This window comes from Larimichthys crocea, chromosome VI (assembly GCF_000972845.2).
Source record: "Larimichthys crocea isolate SSNF chromosome VI, L_crocea_2.0, whole genome shotgun sequence".
Classification (NCBI taxonomy): Eukaryota; Metazoa; Chordata; class Actinopteri; family Sciaenidae; genus Larimichthys; species Larimichthys crocea.
Window position 1 is genome coordinate 17,852,625 of NC_040016.1, and position 19,040 is coordinate 17,871,664.

Genomic DNA, 19,040 nt, shown 5'->3' on the forward strand with positions numbered 1-19,040 from the left:
TCCCTCCTTTGTACAAGAGAAAAAGGTGCAAGTGCTTCTCACGCGTTATCTAATCAGGCAAATACACATCGCATTAGGACAAGACGATGGGTGGTGTAAAAACCTTATTTCAAAACGCAGAGTGGAGCGGGACTGTTTTTAACTATGTGAAATGGGTACAATAGAGAACCCTGCAACACTTTCTTCCCGCCTTTGTGCCGTTACCACAGCTCTTGCCACATGAACTATTGAAATTTGCTGAGGAAATTCACTGTATATGTACTGTGCAGGAATAAAATATCCTAAAAACACGCCTTGTTGCAGAGTGAGGCAACTTTTCCTGCTGTTGTATAATGTATTATGTGTGGAGAACTGGGCTGTGACATTTTGTACTCGGGGCTGGTGCAGATCATATTGTTCACTCACTAAACCGGGGTGAAGCTGCATACTGCTGTGGTGTACTCACGGTGCAGGCTGAGGGAGATGTTGATGACTTTCTCCTCTGTGAAGCTCTTCAGATTGGGGATCTTGGCACATTTAAGGTGTGTGGATGAGGGGGAATCTCCCACGTGGATCCAGCAGACAGTTTCCTCGGCGTAGAGGAAGTCCATTGCTGTGGTCTGTTTGGTGCTGGTAGATAGCAGGCTGTGGACTGTGGTGCCACTCAGGGAGGTGGCTTGGATGTTCTGGGAGTTGGCGATCAACAGGACGGGCAGACGGTCTACTGGCACTGAAAGCAAAACACGGACATGATCAGCGGTCCGCAGGAGGAAGATGAACAGAACATCCCGACTGTGTCAGTCAAACTGGCGTACATTCAGTCCTGCTGCTGTCTGCTGGTACTTACCATTCTTGGCCTTGCACGAACGGTTGTCTGGCTGGGACAAGTAGCCCTCCACACAGGAGCAGGTGTAGGCGCCTTCAGTGTTGGTACAGGACTGGCTGCAGGTCCCATACACAGTGCATTCATCAAAGTCTGCACCACAGAAACAACAGATGGTCAGGTACAGCAAATAACAAACTCGAGTAAGAAATAAAACCCTAAAATTCAGATTTGTATTTTTGCCAGATTTAATTAGTGAGTCATTAAAGTTGGCTCATTGCACAAAATATTATAACATAATAAACAGTCATTTGGAGGAAATACTCCAAGGCTCCCCTTATTACCGACTGTGTGCTTTGCACTTGATTTCTCCAAAACCCGAGTAAATACTGGAAGCTGAAAGAATCAGCACTGATATGGAGTCTACCGGACAGGTAAGCACATAAGCTACGTAAGCTTCTGTTTGTTGTGGGTGCAACATATTACAGTTTTCCAGCAGCGCTCTCATCCTGTCATGCCGGTGGCCGTTTGCATTACAAAGATCGCCTGCCACGGCACATAATTAACCGTAGGTATCACGGAAAGCCATTGTTACGAGGTACTTACCTTTGCATGTCTTTCCATCTGGGCTGATCTCATAACCACTCTTACAGTAACAAGCCGTCCCCGTTGGAGTCACCGCACAGCTTTCCTGACATCCTGCGATCGAGCAGTTGGACACAAACTCTGCGGGGAGGGGGCAGAAGTCATGGCATCATTTGCATAGGAAGAGAACACGGCGACAACAGATGGCTTTTAAGGGGGTAAGGTGTTTACTTATGTTTCTTGCTGTTACCAATATTGTTTTTTGGCTGAAACACTGCGTGAGTGGTTCTAATAGGAGGCGGATTATATAATAATCCACTCATCAGACCACTATGAACCCACAGATTATGCTGTAATCACTCATTTCATTCATCCTGCTGGATAGTGTCTTGCATAAGACAAGGGAGAGAGGTGTGCCTGTAGGTAACAGGAGCAGGTGCTGCTGCTGAAGATGCCATCGAACGCTATCTGGAGAAAATTTACAGCTCAGCAGGGTGCTGAAGCGTAATAAATAAACTTGATGCGTGTTGCTAAATTAATGAACTCTATTCTCCGCAGCCTCCTCCTGACAATGAGGCACATTGAGGTCAGCTGAGTTAACCATCAGCTCAGCAGCGAGCTTTAGAAGTGACAAGTGACGCGATCTACAGTACGCGCTGTTAAATGCAGTGTGATCACACGTCAGCAGTTCAGAAGCAGACAGCCTCTAACAAACAGTGCCTAGAACCTGTCACTGAAGGGGAAAAAAACATCTATTCAACCGGAATGTGTCACCGATGAGAGTTCAGAACTGGAAAACTCATTCAAGTTAACAAGCTGCAGAGATACAGGATTAGAAAAACATTTTAGCCTGTAACATTGAACAATTTTATTGTTATTTTCCAAAGATGAATTGTGTTCCTCTGTTTAAATGCTTGTTTTGGTCACAAATGCACTCCAGAGCCTTAACCTTAGGTTCTTATATGACGCATAACTGACCGATCGAGCTGTTCCCACTTGTTCTCGATGTCTTTTCACTGTCAAGAGTTACGGACGTGCAGAAGTTCTCAGGACCAAAACTGCACCATGACACCCATTAATAAAGCTTTTCTTTGCAGGACACAGTGCTGCTACTGTACAAAGTGGAAAAAAAAGGTCTAAACTTTGAGCTTTGGAATTTTTTAAATTTGGAAAAAAAACAAATGAAATTCACAAATAAAATACTTCAACATCCCTATCTTGAAAAATGTATAATAACCTTTAAATATAGTAAATGAGGATGTTTATCTAACTAAAACCAGTTTGTTGTTCCAGATATTGTAGTTTAATAGTGAATAATAGTGAATGTAAATGTACAGTCAAGAGTAATTAGCAAAACTAGTGATTAGATTAAACTAATTCCAATAAAGAGATTTTGAGAATAAGACTTCCTAGAACAAGGAATGACAAATAACAAAATCAATATCTGTCACTAGTTACTGCTTATTATTAAAACTAATTTTACACATATGGTCTGTAAATTGAGAGACACCGTCAACAAATACTTCTGTCATGAACTCACAAACGATACCGCCCTGCCAACCTCGACCATTTCCGAGGCTACACACACACATCAAATAATAGAAGGGCACAAAGACAACGCGCTACAATCACATCTTCCACTCAACTGAGCGACCGACGATCAGCAGAGTTTCTAACAGTGCGCTGCGTATCCTGTGAGAAATAAACGAAGACACAGTGAGTCATGGCCAAACAGACACAGTCATGTCAAACCAGGCTGAGATCTATCAGTCTCAAGTGATTCACTTTGCCCAGAAACACTGGCGGACAGATCACATGAACATAACACCTCCGGGAGGAGAGAATCAAGAATCTTGACATATTTCTGAGATAAAAGAAACTAAAGCCCACAGATTTGCTGCTGTACTGTACACACTGTATTTCTGCACCACTGACCAAAAGAATTTCTATTATAAAGTTAAACTTTAACTTGAAGAAAAAAACTACTCCATGCAAATCAGCAGATTCCTTTTTAGTTTGTGCATTTTTTGGTTTTACACCAAGACGTTTCAGTGGTCTCTGCTCCATATTATCACTGCCTTGCTGCTGTCCCCATACACTGCATTGAATCTTACAGACAAGCCTTCCTGCTTGCACTCCAGACGCTTGCTGGGACAACCACAGTTCAAATTACATGACATGCCCAGGAATTTTCCAAAACAAGTCTGAGCACCGAACAACTGAGATGTGTTTAGAAAACCAACATGGGCAACAATGTCAACAACCGAACCGTGAAAAATATTTACTTTGCAGCAAATAAAAGTAGATCTGAGCAAACGTATCAAATCAGACGACCCCTGACTGAAGCACTTAGAGATATATGTGATTTGCATGATGCATACATATACTTACCCACACTAAAAAAAAAACCAAACCCTTTCACCTAATAAAACCCTGAAATGAACTGTCACAAAGCTCGACTCTCGCTTCAAAGTCCAGCGAGCCTGAAAGCACATGAAAATTTGATGGTCCTTTCCAAAGCCTCTTTCAAATGTTTCTTTAATAAATATTTCATCCTAACAAATTTTTTAACTGGAGGTGGAGGTGTAGTTGGGAGATTAATAAGAAGAAGAACAAAAAAGACAGGTGCACACATTGTGCCTAAATCTCAGAGCCTCTGGATAGAATATTAATTCAGGATTTTGTTTTGCTTCCCTAAGGTTCTAGTTTGTGGATTTTCTACAGGTTGAAGGGTGGAAAAGAAAGTTTGGACGTTTTATCAAGCAAAATGGAAAAAATATATATATATTTAATAGCAATCCAAAAGTTCTCCAAGAGTAATGCAGCGGTAATGATGCATGCTGGGTAGTTTTACATTTATTTGACCTGTGTTTGGACACAAAACAGCTTGATGGACAGTCTTACTGATTCATCATCAGTCACGTTCTTCTGCTAACCTTTTGACAGACTTCCAAAAAAAAGGAAGTCTTCAGGCCTGGTTAAGTTTCCGGTACAGTCACCCATCCTTGTAATAATTTATCCTTAAGTACGTCGAGTTCTTTTTTCTCTCACAGTGTTCAACTTGATCAGCACTTTTTTTCTTTTTTATCCCTTCTTTAGAGAACATTAATACATTCTTTAGCCTCATCATAAATTGCTTCCCAGTTTCTGGTTTCACAATGATAACTTCCCTAATTTAACAGAATAAATTAATGACCATTTGGCTCCATGTAAACCCCATTAAAGGATGTCCGATACGGTTTTAACAGCCCGATCCAATATTTTCACACTGACGCGGTAAATCAATGTTACTGTGATTTCATGCGTCACAGTGTGAAGATTTCAGGAGATAAGTGAGGAACAACAGAAACCCAGTCAGACTCCAGGATGTACTAGCACAAGATCTATATTAATAACCTGCATACACTCATGTTGCATATACCAAAAGACGTGTGTGTGTGTGATGTTGTTACCTCTGCAGTGTGGGCCCTCATCCCAGCCATCAGTGCAGTCTGGAGCCCCATTGCACAGTTTGCTCATGTGGATGCAGAGTTCTGTTCCTCCACATTGGTATTCATTGGGAGGGCACCGGGATATGGTACTGTGTGGACCTGAGGGAGACAAACAAAAACATGGATGACTGAAAAGAAGTTGCATTTATTAATGCCAACCGAATCTCTGCAATTTCCAAAGACTGTTTTCTGTAAACCCTATTAATTTACATACATTATTGCTAAGTCTTATCAATAATTTATTTTTTATATTTTATATTTGATATCGGGGAAACCAGTTTCGTTTCATCCCATGTTTACATGTGCTGTAATGACAATAAAACTCCTTGAATCCTTGAATACCTATGTACTAATGTCTAGTCTATATCTATATCTAAAAAATAGTCTCTGCTTAATTCATGAGACTCCACATCATTGATGTGACAAACAACTTTTCAGAAATCTTCTTTGATTCTGATCATGTTGATTAACCATTTAATGATTTATTATTTCAGTCACACTATTTGACCTTGAAATAATTGAGACTACAGATAATCCAACATCATTTCTGCAAAAAATATAATTCTTCTCGGTTGCATTTTCAATCGTCATCTGATGCATATTGAATACACACTAGGCAAACGGTGTATATCAAAGTAAAAAGTACTTTGGCTGGTTTTTGGAGAGGTCTGTGTGCGGCTACAGTCACTAAAATTGTTCTTTCTGCTTGAGTCTGAAAGAAGCAGCAGGCAGAAAACACGGCTGTAATGTCATGCCAAAATGGACACCAAAATTGCAGTGCACTCCCTTATCTGTGAAGACAATCCCAGCTGTGCCTCTCCACAACCTGCTTGCGAGAAAGGTTTGTTTGGAGCCATGCAGTACATAACCGTGTAGTTATGATATGATTTCCAAAGACTGATCTTACCCTGGGATCTTTGTATTACGTCCTCTCGCTTTGTCTCTCTCATCCATTTCATCTGGACTATAAACTGTTCAGTAAAGCAGAAATGCTTGAAAATCAATCTTTATAAAACACTGCCCTTTCATTCTGCCAGTGGTTGACAGACCTTCGACAGCGGGCACTATGTGCGGCTGACAACGCATCTGTCAGACTGGAGAAACACAGAAATGTTTCTCTACTGACTCCCCCAGTGCTGTGAGTGCACATCAAGCTCTCTATCCTTCATATTAGTGGATGGCAAAACATTACACCAGATACAAGACAGGAGTAACCTGCAGTGGGCGCGCAGCAATCTGGCTATGAATCCACTAAAAAACGGGAGAGATGAGGACTGACTTTCAAAGAAACCTCCTCCTGAAAATGGAAGGCGATCAAAATCGCCGACGGTGTTGGACCTATTCCTGATAGACAGATGAACAGAACACCTCAATCCCTCTTTTTATCTGTTCAAAGCACAAGCTCTGCTGCGAAGTCAGTACCTGCCAGCTGACCCCACGTCAGGGAAATACACAACAGACAGCCAAAAGACAAAAAAAAAAATATGAAATATGCTCCAATCTGCAGCTCCAATCTGCAGCACAATCTCTGGTATGATAAAGTTCAACAGGAAGTGTCTCCCTGCTTAGTCTGCACTGAATTCTTCTGAATTTGTCCTCATCAGCCAAACACACACACTGTGGAACTGTTTGTATGTCTGCATGTATATGTGAGTGTCACGTACATAGAAATGCAATAATGTGGTCAAATGTTCGATGAGTGACCGACCGATATCCGATTCTAAAACAATTTAAGAAAACAGGAATGCTTGTTCCCCTTTTTTCAAACTTATGCAAGCCATTTTGTTCCTTCTTCTGACTTCCCTTTCTCATCCGTCATGGATTTACATTCATCTTTTTCCCCTCCTGCCAACTTAGCAGGCAGAACCGCGAGGCAGACATTCAAAGAACCATTGTGGCAGCAAAAGATGACCACTAAAGAAAACTAGCAGGAATTACAAACACACCATTATCCTAACTGAGCCTAGCCAAATGACTACCTTCCCTACATCTACAGCGTACACACACATCCAACCCAGAGGCAAAACACAGACAATAAGCACGCTAGTGTAGTGGCATGCAGGCCTGGTATTGTAGTTTTCTCTGGGAAAGAAAATATATTCATCTAGGGTGAACATGAGTTTAGCCAAAACTACTCCCTTCCAAGACACTACACTAAATATATGCAGCTCTAACTCTACATAGAAGTGAATGCACTGCTAAGCATGGAGGCCTTTTCCCCTTTAATGACCTGAACTTGTTTTCTTGGACGATGGTGTGCTGCCTTGTGACTCTGGCCAGTCGATCCACAAAAAGACTAATGACTCAGTACAACTTCAGCCCTCATGTCTAGTCTACGTGTCGCCCAGAACTGTGCCCAGAGATGACTATATGAGTGTATCCATCAGAAGCAGTGATTGAATTATGGTGTAATAATTACAACAACAATTAAAAAAAAAGCACTTATTAACATTTCTACCCATGCTTGTCCACAAAGGCTAGAGCCAGCAGGTGGCTTAGCTTTGCATAAAGGGGGAACCAGCCAAAGCCCGGACCAATAATAAGCCCACCAGTACCTCTCGAGAACACTAATTAACACATTGTTTCATACACAAACTGAAACGTTGGAACAAACATTTCTGGTTTTATGGGGAGTTGCTGTATAAGCCTCTCTGCTGTGGTGCTGTAACTATTTCTTGGTGACCAGTTGCCTGGCAACCTAGCAATGACAGCAAGGCTGGAAGAAGTCCTTGTACTCGGCCAATAGTCTAAACAGCCAATGGATTAAACTCACAAGATACAACATGTTATTTAGTGAGCTTGAGCTTGTGTCAGAAGGCATATTTTTGAACTTTGGAGGGAGCCAGGCCGGCGAATGCTGCTAAGCTGAGGTAATCACCTGCTATTTTCATATTTAACAAATAGAAACGAGAGTGGTGTTGATCTTCTCGTCCAACTCTGAGAAAGAAAGGGAATGAGCAGGTTTCCCAAAAAGCTAAATGGTGAACTGATTCATAATTTGTCTACTCGTGGTCAACTTTTAAAAGAATAGGCATGACGCATGAACCCTCTTCCTTCCTTTCTTTTGTCTTTGTTCAGTCATGAACTTTGAAACCGATCACTCCTCTGCAGGGATCATCTTTCTCAGCCCGTGTGGAAAGTCAAACTGTTGGCTGATCCCTCCTCCTCACTCACTCACTCTCCCTCTCTCTCTCTCTCTGTCTCCGTCTTTATCTCCTCCCATCATTTTTCCTACAACATCTGTTGACCCATTTACAGTAAGTGTATAAGTGGGAGGGCAACGTGTGGAAAACGAAAACAGAAAGAGAAAAAAGAGAGAGAGAGAGTAGACAGAGAAGACCGAGTGGAACACCTCATCCACAGGAAGTGGACAGAGCCCCACAAGGCCTCATTCTTGTGCAAGCTGGCAGTGGTCGGCGGGGGCCGCAGCAGTGGAAAATGCATTGCAAATTTGAATTAAACAGGGTCTTTTATTCAACATTCCTCTACTGTGAGTGAGCCAGGTTTGCAGGCTCGAACCTTTTTTTTTTTTTCTCTTCAAGAAGTTTCTATTTGCTCTACACAACTCGTTGAATGAGAAGTGAAAGATCCGCACAGGACGGCTGGTTCTGTTCCGTCGTTCAATTAGGGCACCCAAGGAAAAAGGAAAAAGGATCCTGGTGTGTCCATCACGCCGCTGTCACAGATCATGCTTGTGACAGTGCCAGTGGGTGTACTGAGGCTGGAGATCTGACTGTTCTTTTCCTATGGTGAACTACTGTAGATACTACAGACGTCAGAGAGACGTCAGCAGATACCAGGATAGATTTCACTTTTTCCATTGCTCTGTCTGTCTTAACAGATTTGTCTGAAGGTGTAGAAGCAGACATAAACAGCCTCGACCTTCATCAAAACTGCAACCGAGTATGGAGTTTGAGGCAAATACATACATTTAAGAAATGTTACACCTAACAGATACATTTCTGCAGGTGACCAAGTTGCCAACAGAGCCAAACAAAGCCTTTCTTCTCTAACTATCAAAATAAGATTTGGGCATGCTGGATTTCAGACACCTTGCACGAGTGGAGTCTTTAAGCTGCTACATATAGAGGTTGATCACATGCACTTTTCCAGTCCGAGGGCCTGAGGGGCTGGGGTTAGAGAACTAAGACCATTGTTTGGATCACACAAATCGGCTGTGGCCTCCTACAAAGCAGGCTGAGCTACGGTGTTGTAAGAAACGTCACGTGCAAAGCCTGATCTGAACTGTGGCACGGCCACCTGGAGGGAGAGCTGGGGAAATGGTAAAGGCCACGGGGCAGAGTGATGAAAGCGGGCCAGGAGCTTTCTAATTATGTGCTGTTTTGGGATTAAAACTTAAAGACACATTGTCCTTAGTTTTTGCTAAGGCCTTCAGCACTTTTTCCCTTTCGTAACGTTTTTACAGAGTGATTCATCTTGGAAACTGCCTCTTGATCTGTGTTCCCTCTCCGGCACTAGAAAAAAAAAAAAAAAGGCCCAGCTGACTGAGATGGAGTCAAGATCTGGGTCTGGATCAGGCTGTCACTGAGCCCAAAGCTTGTTAGGCTGTGGGGATTTTCCATTCTCTACTTCATGCCCCCCCCACCATATGCTGTCAACACAAAGCTTATTCGACCAATAACCAAACACACAAACAAAAAAATAACAGGTTGCTGCCAGTGCTAGAGCGAAATATATAAAAGCCAGACTTTATTTGGGCCAAAATGAGGCCAACTGTGGAGAGCTGCAAAGCTACCCACTGCTTCAACTTTATTTTCAAGCCTACACACACTTCAGGATATGACACAATGTCAGAAATACACATACACACTCAAACTATTACAGCAGATTCCACTAACAAGCACCAGATAATTAAAACTAACGCTGCTACTTCACAGCCATCCGGATATAGATTAATAATTTAATATGTTTACCCATAAATACAGCTCATGAATAAATAGCACTGCACCACTTCACTGCCAGCAGCTCTTAATGACACACTAATACTGGGTTTCTCTGACCACTGATGACCAAGTCCCCACAATCCGTCTGGCCCTCTCTGTGATGCTCTTGACCCACATGACACATTCTTGGATTGGAGCATCTGAATCTTGGCCCCCAAGGCACCCCTTGACCCGTATCCCTCCCCCCCCTCTTGACCATCGTCTGCCCTGCCAAAGAAACATAATTCCAAACAAACTAGGACACGGCATCAAAAAAAAAAACAAGATGAGACGACACCAGAGCTAACATTTAGGCTGAAACAGGGGTTTGATCCTGAGGCGGGCAGCGGAGAGCAGGAACAGCAGCGGGAAGCTGCGGAGCGGTGAGGATAACAATGGCCGCACTTCACCGCCGTTTATTCCTGACAGCTCTCCTATAAACACTTCACTCTGCAGGTGAAACACAACACATTAACCTGACACTCCAACCACACCTGTGGGTGCCTCACAAATACTACGATCAGTTTAACAGTGTTCTTATAAAAATAAAAAAAATTTACAGCACAAATGTAGTTTATTATAACAATCTCAGGTTTTAACCCCGGTGGCAGACTGTGTCGGCTCATGGCTCCGCACTTGCTGCTTGGATCTCGTGTCTCTCGTTCATTGCTCACCCCCTCCTCCTCCTCCTCCTCCTCCTCCTCCGCCTCCTCCTCCTCCTCCTCCTCCAAATTATCAACACCACATTTTCATTCCTTCCTGGGGGGCTTCTGGGGTGGCTGGCAAGGTGACAAGCAAAGCAGGAAGGCTAAATCCAGCTCTTGAAAGCACAACAAACTGAGCTCTCTCCAAACACAGCACCACCACCACCGCTCCTCGGGGCAGAGAAACCACTAAGCAAACAGTTCTATCAGCAAGATTCATATAGGACACAACACACCACCAGATACCCCAGCCAAATAAATAGGTCGGACCTATATCTGTATTGGTTATGAAAGAGGAAAAGTAAATGAATGCACACAAAGGAAATCAATGGTGAAATGCAACAAGATAGCACAGAAGATATGACATATATTTCCTTAAGCTTAAGCATGAAAAGACGGATAATAAAAGTTCTAAAGACACACTTTCCCCCCTTTTCTCTCACAAACACACACAGATGAAAGACGAAAAATATACCTATTGTCCACTGAATAAGGTTTTTACGTAGCGACTTTATTTCTGAGATTGAACAGGCTCATTATTTGACTCATTCGTCTCTTATTTCCTCACAATGGACTGGGGATTAGCTTAAAACTATTAGTATTGTGCAAGTTTTTCTTGCAAAGAGCAGAGAGAGAGAGACGTCCATACCACTGCCCCAGAATGACTAAATATCTGAAAAGCACTTAGTCTTAGTTCCTACCCAGAAAGCAGGAGACTAACTTTAATCATCACAAATTAAGCAAGCAAGCTTTCCGTCATTTTAATCTGTCACATAGTCGTCTGTCCTTTGAATTACTTTCCTAATGCTCTAATCATTGCATAGAAAAACAGCTATGCAAATGACAGGAAAGGCCCAAGGGGGTCGGATGAGCGTAATAGTCATCGTAACAGCCAAGAAACCCGAGGAGACTGAAGTTAAACAACTACTCCAGAGGACAAGCTGTGCGTTCAATGATGTACTCTTGCATACAGGATGTAGTCATTTATTACTGCAGCTAATCAGACACAACGTAAGAAGCATAGAGCGACGAGCCGCGAGGCATAGCCAGGTGTTCAGCATCTGTGCCTCTCTACCTCTAAGATGCAGGGTGGGGACTTCAATCACCCAAATCATCATATTATTATCATTCATGCCTCTCATTCTGCTGCATCATAAACTCCCCTCTCTCTCTTTCTTCCTTGTCCCAGGCTTGCTCCTAGTCCTCCCCCCACCCCCCGGCCCCCAAAAGGGTGCCTCTGGCCTGCCCCGCCCCCCTTCTGCGGAGAGCCCTGCTGGGATTACATAATGGTCTTTTTAAAATTTAAATCCCTGACACGCTTTTCTTGGCTGAACACAGGCCGGGCTCGCTTGTCCTGCTTCAAGGGGCCAGCTTTGCCCTCTCTACTGCCCTGGCCTTCACTCCTCATCTAAAAATTGCCAGCTGGTGGCCTGTGGATCACATCCGGCTCCCCACACCCCTAAATAGAGCATATATATATATAGAGAGAGAGAGAAATTGAGGGGTGCTTTGTCTTCAGATGAAAGACATATATATATACACTTTTTTTTTTTTTTACACCCGTACACAAATTATCTAATCAATCTATGTCACACCAATAATAAGATACGGATATGGTCATTGTTTGGGTTTTATGGCTTACGACCTTTCTAACTGCTCCCATTAGTGTCGTTGTCCAGCTGTAGCAGACAGCTGTTTTTAAAGACAAAGCCCTTGATAGACCAACCGTACAGTACTTGCTCAGCACAAAACACCAGACCCCGACTTTGCACGTAACTAACTTTTGCCGACTGATTACATAATCGTGACGCATTCAGCGGCTAAAGAGCCAGATATTTCACTCAGGAGCTGACAGGGTGAAAATTAGTCTTACATTTGCTAGGTAGCCAGAAACACGACACCAAATCAGTGTTAACGTTGTTAATGTCCTTGTCTGCTGAATGTTTGCATAGGCAACTGGGGACGCACCAGTGGTTTCGCCTGGTGGTGAAAAGAAGCTGGGTCCCTGCCACAGTGGCTTGGATTTGGTTGTTCAGGTTTCCTGTCTCTCTCCGGCTGCTACCGTCAAATAAAGGCAAAAAAAGCCCCTCAATAATGTGATGATATGTCAATATTAGGTTTACAGCTTATTTTGCTGCCCCCAAGTGTAAAAAGAACAGTTAATGCAAGTTTAAGGGTTTTTTTTAAGGATTGAAGTTTCCTTATTTCAGTACATGAAGAATTAATAAATGAATCATCCCTGTTGCAGGCATGCATTGTAGTATAACTACAACTGTTCAATAAAAGCAAGCATTTTCATATCACAGCCACATTACCTCATGTGTATGAGCTGATGTAAGATTCAGAGATGTGCATACTCATGGTGACAAAGCTCCTCCTCTGTTGGTGTGTGATGTAATGCTTGCACGAGTATTTATGTCTACCCGTGTGCACACCGACGAACAGCCTTTGAAGATTTGCATAAAGGTGAGATGTTTTTTTGCTGTCGTTGCTTTATTACGCAAGAGAGGTGCGGAGGGTGTAAAAGAGAGCAGGCCGCGTGCACGTGCTCTCACACCTGCAGCAGGTTCTCGTAGGAACAGGGTGCAGCAAGGCGACAGGCTCTCTCATGCTGAGCAAAGGTCGGTTTCCTTGACATGTTGATGGCTGTATGGATTGGGTGTTGGCTGCTTTTAGGAGAGAGTTCAAACATGATTGAACTTCCTCTTGCAGATCTGAACAGCATAGGCACTGGCTTTGGGTCAACTGTCTAGTAAATGACAGCACTGATCAAATACAAAACACCACACAATAAAACCCCCTCATGTCTCATTACCCCTGACTGTGCATCTAACTTAGATAAAACACACTTTCTATTCAAGGCCTTTCATTTCTTTTGATAGGAGTCAGTGGGACACACATCACATCATAAAAGATTATGTTTTCCACTCTGAAAGTGGCTCTTACAAAAGTGCTTCTTCTCCTAAAGCACCTAATTGCAGCCTGTCTGTAAAGCTGTCCTTATTACAGGCCAGGGGCAGGGAACGTCATTGCAGCGTTACAAACTTCCTGTGTTTCCAGGGCACACTCACTGCACGTGGGAATATTACAGGACCCCAATAAAGTCTACACCCTGAGGAGAACTCTGCTACAGTCTACACCTGACCTGAAGGCTATGGAGGCGAATAACCTTCACGTTTATCTTCATTGCACAGCTTTCAATTGTTCATTGATTAGGAATTCAGATCAAAGTTCTATTAAAAAAAAGGTCATATGCCAAGACAACCACTTTGTTTTTCTTTTACTCTTTCAGTATCCCTTCATGCCAGTCTGACCCAGCACCCCAGGGCACAAAGAACAGCATTGTGGGGGTTACACAGCAGGGCAAAGCAGCTGCACTGGACAGTGGCTGACTTCCCCGGCAATAGCCAACACACTAACACAAAGGCCACTGTGAAGCCTCATCCACATGAGTGAATAAATAAACCTCTCTCATGCATCTTTCAAGCAGAAGCATCTGCAAAAGCACCTTCACAAAGAGCACATTTATCACAACAATAAAACCAGAAATGTCTCACAGTATATGAATGCTGTACATGGGTCATAAGACATTCTCATATATCTTCGTGACAGAAAAATGGATTACCATTTTTTATTTTTTTTTGTATCCTGTTTACATAATGATGAGCTACATAAATGCTACTCAAGGCATTTGTTCAGTACTCACAGCTCTGGCAACATCTGTTCTGCACCAAAAATCATGTTTTTATGCTTTGGGGGAATCGTCATTGGGGACAGGTACAGAGGAGGAAGACATCTAACAAAGATCTGGAATGAATAATGGATGTTGCGGTGTGTGCGCCTAGGAATGTCTCCAACCAAAGATGCCCCGGCAAACTTAAAAGAATAAGGCTGGTAATATTTGTGTCATTAATCGTCAATGAAAACAACAATGCAACAGTTTATCTCTAAATACTTTCCAACTTCTCTCCTATATGTGGCTCTCAGCCCAGAGTCTATTGGTTGCTATTGAATCTTCAGGTCACATATTTTCTTTCAAAAATATATTTCTAACTGTGGATTTGGTGCACCAGCAACTATTCACAGCAGCAGGATGGTGTATAGGGGACTCAAATAAATATCAGTCCCCATGTTCAGTCATCCAGTGCAACAGTGTGGCTCACTGTTTGGCTCAAAGGAATAAATGATCAGATGCTGGCTTTTGGCAATAATTGTTAATAAACACAATTTATTATTGGTTTTGATCTTTTCAAGATGTTTGTTAAGGAAGAAAACCAGACTTATCATTTGATTATAATAAAGCACACAAAAAAAGAAACCCTGACTATTTGACCCTCTGTACTGATTTCTGTACTTGCTCATGCTCTAAAGTAGCAGATAAAAAAGTGTATTACAATATAAAACCAACCTTTATAATGAACTTGTACTTGGCAATGTTCCTCAGTAACAATCTCTGAAAAGTTCACTTTAAGAAAACACCGAAATTCTAAGAAAGCCACGATAAGGGATTGGCATTTCTTTTGTCTCCGTCTGACTCACTTCTTGGATTTTATCGTTCCTGACACTTTCAGACCTTCCTGATCACGGGATCCTAAAACTGTTGTTTTTGAGAGAGTTTGGCATAAGCTCTCTCTGGGAGAGTAGCGAGAGACAGGGGATGGAGTCACTGTTGTTTCTGTCCCAGATAGAGACACGAAAGAAGGCCCGGGCCAGAGATGAGAAGGGAGCAGGTTGTGAAAAACAGCAGGTTTCTCCATTGCTCTGGGCGAGTCTCTAATGACTTCCAGACCTGCTCTCATACAGTCAATGTGTCTAGACTGCAACTACAGCACTGTACACCGGCCTCCCAGTCACTCACTCACTCTCTCCCAGGCTAACCCCCCTCAAAAAAGCAGCATGTACACACACATACACACACACTGTGCCCCTCCCTACCCATCTCAGGCTCTCCGTCCTCTTAGAAAACTGCAGGCGTTCCAGTCTAAGAGGCTGACCAAAGAGACACTGCTGCTTTCATTCCCTCCCCAGGGATTCAGCCTCAAAGCATCTCAACTCTAATGAAGACTTTGAAATGACGGCTCCCTTTTTTTTTTAGTCCTACTTTCAGTTTGGTTTTGTCTCATGACTGCATCCTCTGTGGCCCTGAATGCGAAAGGAAATCACATCTATCAAAGAAAGAACAACTCTGTAAATCTCCTAATTGGGCATGACGGGAGCGTTTAAGGGCAGAATGACCCCTGTCACATCATGATAAAACATCCCATTGTTTTCTCCAGCTCGGCTGTGGTTAGCCACATAAATATAATAGGGCAAACACTCCCGGTTTGCGAGCTGACAACAGGTTTAAGAAGATGTTTGGAAGAATCAAAGGCTACAGTTACATATTAGCATATCTCTTTTAAGAGCCAGCGCAGCAGGTTGTAGATCCATTTGTGAGGTGCTTTTACACTTGGAGACTGCACCTGTTGAACAGTCTTCAAACCAGGGTACATAATTCATACATCTCCCGCCCAGATAGGCTAAAGATGTTACATGAAACAGCTATGAATTTGCATTTCTTTCGTTGGAACAAATCAAAAGGTTCGTCTAACTAAATTAATTTTATACCGATTTGTAAAAATCGTCCCTGTATTCATATCGGAGGAGATGAGCAGGGACAGAATTCAACAAAATTATGATTCTTGATGTGAAAAGAAGTGTCTCGACTAGTGGTGTGTGTTTATATATATCTATATATAGAGATATATATAATAAGCATTTCCTCTACTCTGTGAAAATCTGATTCAGCAAGATTCTAACAATCAGGATATCCAAGAAGGTAACCCACAATGTCTGGATACAATATATTGGACTTCATTTCATTTTTTTAAAGACTTACAAACATCCGGTTCCTCATCAGAGCCGTCTGGGCAGTCTTTCTCCCGATCGCAGCGCCAGCCCTTAGAGATGCACGTCACCCCGTCTTTACACACAAACTGCTTAGGGCTGCAGGTCTTTGGGGCTGAAAAGACACAAAGAAAAAAGTGAATTAATTAAAAGATTTCACAGGAAGTTAAAAAAAAAAAACGGCTCCTTTTGTGTCAGTGATTTTCTGAGGTCTCATTAGCAAGCGAGATCTGTTGTGTTCAGAGTCAATAGTCGCCCTCGCTGGCCCTAATTAGGTCCTGGAAAGTTGCTACTTGATGGAGGGGATCGAGAGAGACAAAAAAACCAAAACACACACACACACTCATGCAAGCCTCGGGAAAAGGCTTTGCATAAACTTGCGCACCTAAATATCCAGGTCAGCGTTCCCAGGCCAATACCAGTGATGCAACATGTCTGGAGGATATCAAAGAACATCTTGTTCAGTGAATTGCCCCCCTATCATCCATTTCCCCTTCATCCCAGCCTTCCAGAGAGAGAGAGAGGGGAAAAAACTCCTCTCTCCAGTCACAGCCAAATGGGGGAGTGTATTCAGACCCACACTAATCCAAGTCCTTCCAGAACAGCACATAAACACTTTGACAACACACATATACACACACACACATAAGCAACAAAGCTGAGTCACCCTGGGGGATTCAAAGAAAGCTCTTGGTGAATGAAGTTTGCTACAACAACTTACTGCTCAGTGGGAAACTCAGGGGGGATGAGAGGACAGTCATGTAACCGACATCTCTGGCATCACATTGAATATCAGTGGTCTGGGTTTATTACTCAACACCACAAGAAGCATTCGACAAACAAGTGCAGTAAGCACTTCTGTTTGAACCGATATTACCACTCTGAATTGACGTAGTGTCGAGAGGGTCTCGGAGCGAAAGGCTGGATCAAAAGGTTTGTACAGTTTACAGATTAATTTCCCCCGTGCTCAGTAGGAAGCGGATAATTGAGGCCATCTTCTTGTCTCTCTTAAAATGATGATGATGAAGATCTATAAACATTCCTCCGCCTCCAATCTTAAATCCCTAGATTCACTTTTAAAACACCCGAAGACTTATCACCAGTGACAGTCTACTCATCGTCGCATCGTGTATGAAAAGGTTGAGTGGGCATCTTTAACAGAAAGACGTGACAGGCATTGCTTTCTGTTTATTTACAGAGGCCTTAATGGCTACTTTCTATCATATATATATAACCCTATAATCGACTGTTTTAATTGTTCTTGAAAATGAGGGTTTGTCTTCAACGATTCCTTGAGATTTAAATAAAGGTCGGATGAATGAACCCACCCACCTCAGCCACACTCTGACATGACTTATCGAGTCTGGATGCGTTGTCAACGTCTGCTCGGGTCAGAGCATAAAGCGCTGATTTGAAATGGAGATGTTATTGTAAAGGCTTCGCTTATTTAGGCATATAGCAGGATGAGCAGGATCGGATGGGTCGGGATAAGGTTGGCTGATGGGATGAAGCAGGATAAACAGGAGGGTCTGTATTTACACTTCAAGTCTTTAAAACTCCAGCGGTGAAGGGAGTTGAAACGGTGCTCAACCTAAATACCATGAATTCAACCTGACATATTGCTGCACGCAGTCGCACACTCCCCACTTACCCTCCCAGCTGTACCGCTGTGATCGGTGTACGTGTGTGTGTGTGCGTCTTTCTCTCTCTCAGAAGTCCTGAGGATTTGCATTATTCATAAAACGCAACCAGGCTTGCGTTAAAGCGTTTCCACTTTGCTCCTCATCCTCCTTCTCTCTTGCGTTTCAGCTGTTTGTTTAGACGTGTCAACACCAGCCATAACAGGCAACTAGCTGCGGTGCGTCTTCTCTATTGTTTTATTGTTTATTTGGATGCTGACATGCTTTGACTCGACGTGATGTTAACTTTCCAATAATTGCTGTGGGAGGAGTGCGCGCCCGCCTCAGACTCGAGACGCCGCTGACAGGAACATGTTCGGGGAGCAGGGGAAGTAGGTCAGGAGGTTATAGAGCTCGCTGAAGGTGATGCGGGCAACATTTTGCTCAGCTGGCAGTGATGGTTAGAGCAAAGGGAGCATGGACAAAGGCCATGTTCAGAGCTGCCATTACAGTCAAAATATACAGAATCTCTAAGACGTGTTTAATATCATGAATTTTGTAATACAATGAAAAATCTCTTTGTGGCCTTTTTTTCCTCTCAGCTTTACGTCCTTTGTCTGATTTTCTTGTACTTGTACGAGTAAATAACACTCAAACGCCGGGCTTCCAGGCGGCACAAACCGCACTGGTGATCGGGGAGGCGAGTAGAGACAATGGGTGCATCTCAATTCTTTTCATTGCAGCCACGACTCCCCTCGCTTGCATTTCGCTCACGTCTCACTGAAGACGCGAGAACAGACACAGGAAGAAGAAGCAGCAGCGAGAAAATAGAAAATTGAGGAAACGGACTGAAGATAAATGAGACGTCCGCTTCTCTCAGGCATCATCTGTAGTTCCTGATGACGGCAGCACAGCTGTATCAGCTGTTAGCCAACAGCTCGGCTGTCTTTTGATATCTTGGGAGTTTTGTATTTGCACAGAAATGTACTATTCAAATACAAACACAAGAC

General features: G+C 43.0%; 1 protein-coding gene across 2 annotated transcripts in view; it reads right to left on the minus strand.

Annotated features, from left to right (window-relative positions):
• Positions 1-19,040, minus strand: part of LOC104929066 (low-density lipoprotein receptor-related protein 1) — an 83,660-nt gene that overhangs the window by 54,050 nt on the left and 10,570 nt on the right. For both annotated transcript variants that reach the window (XM_019276689.2, XM_019276690.2), the window contains exons 2-6: positions 16,404-16,526; positions 4,840-4,977; positions 1,409-1,528; positions 827-955; positions 446-709 (exon numbers count right to left, since the gene is read on the minus strand). In XM_019276689.2, coding sequence (XP_019132234.1) covers positions 446-709; positions 827-955; positions 1,409-1,528; positions 4,840-4,977; positions 16,404-16,526 — 774 coding nt within the window. The remainder of the gene's footprint in view (positions 1-445; positions 710-826; positions 956-1,408; positions 1,529-4,839; positions 4,978-16,403; positions 16,527-19,040) is intronic.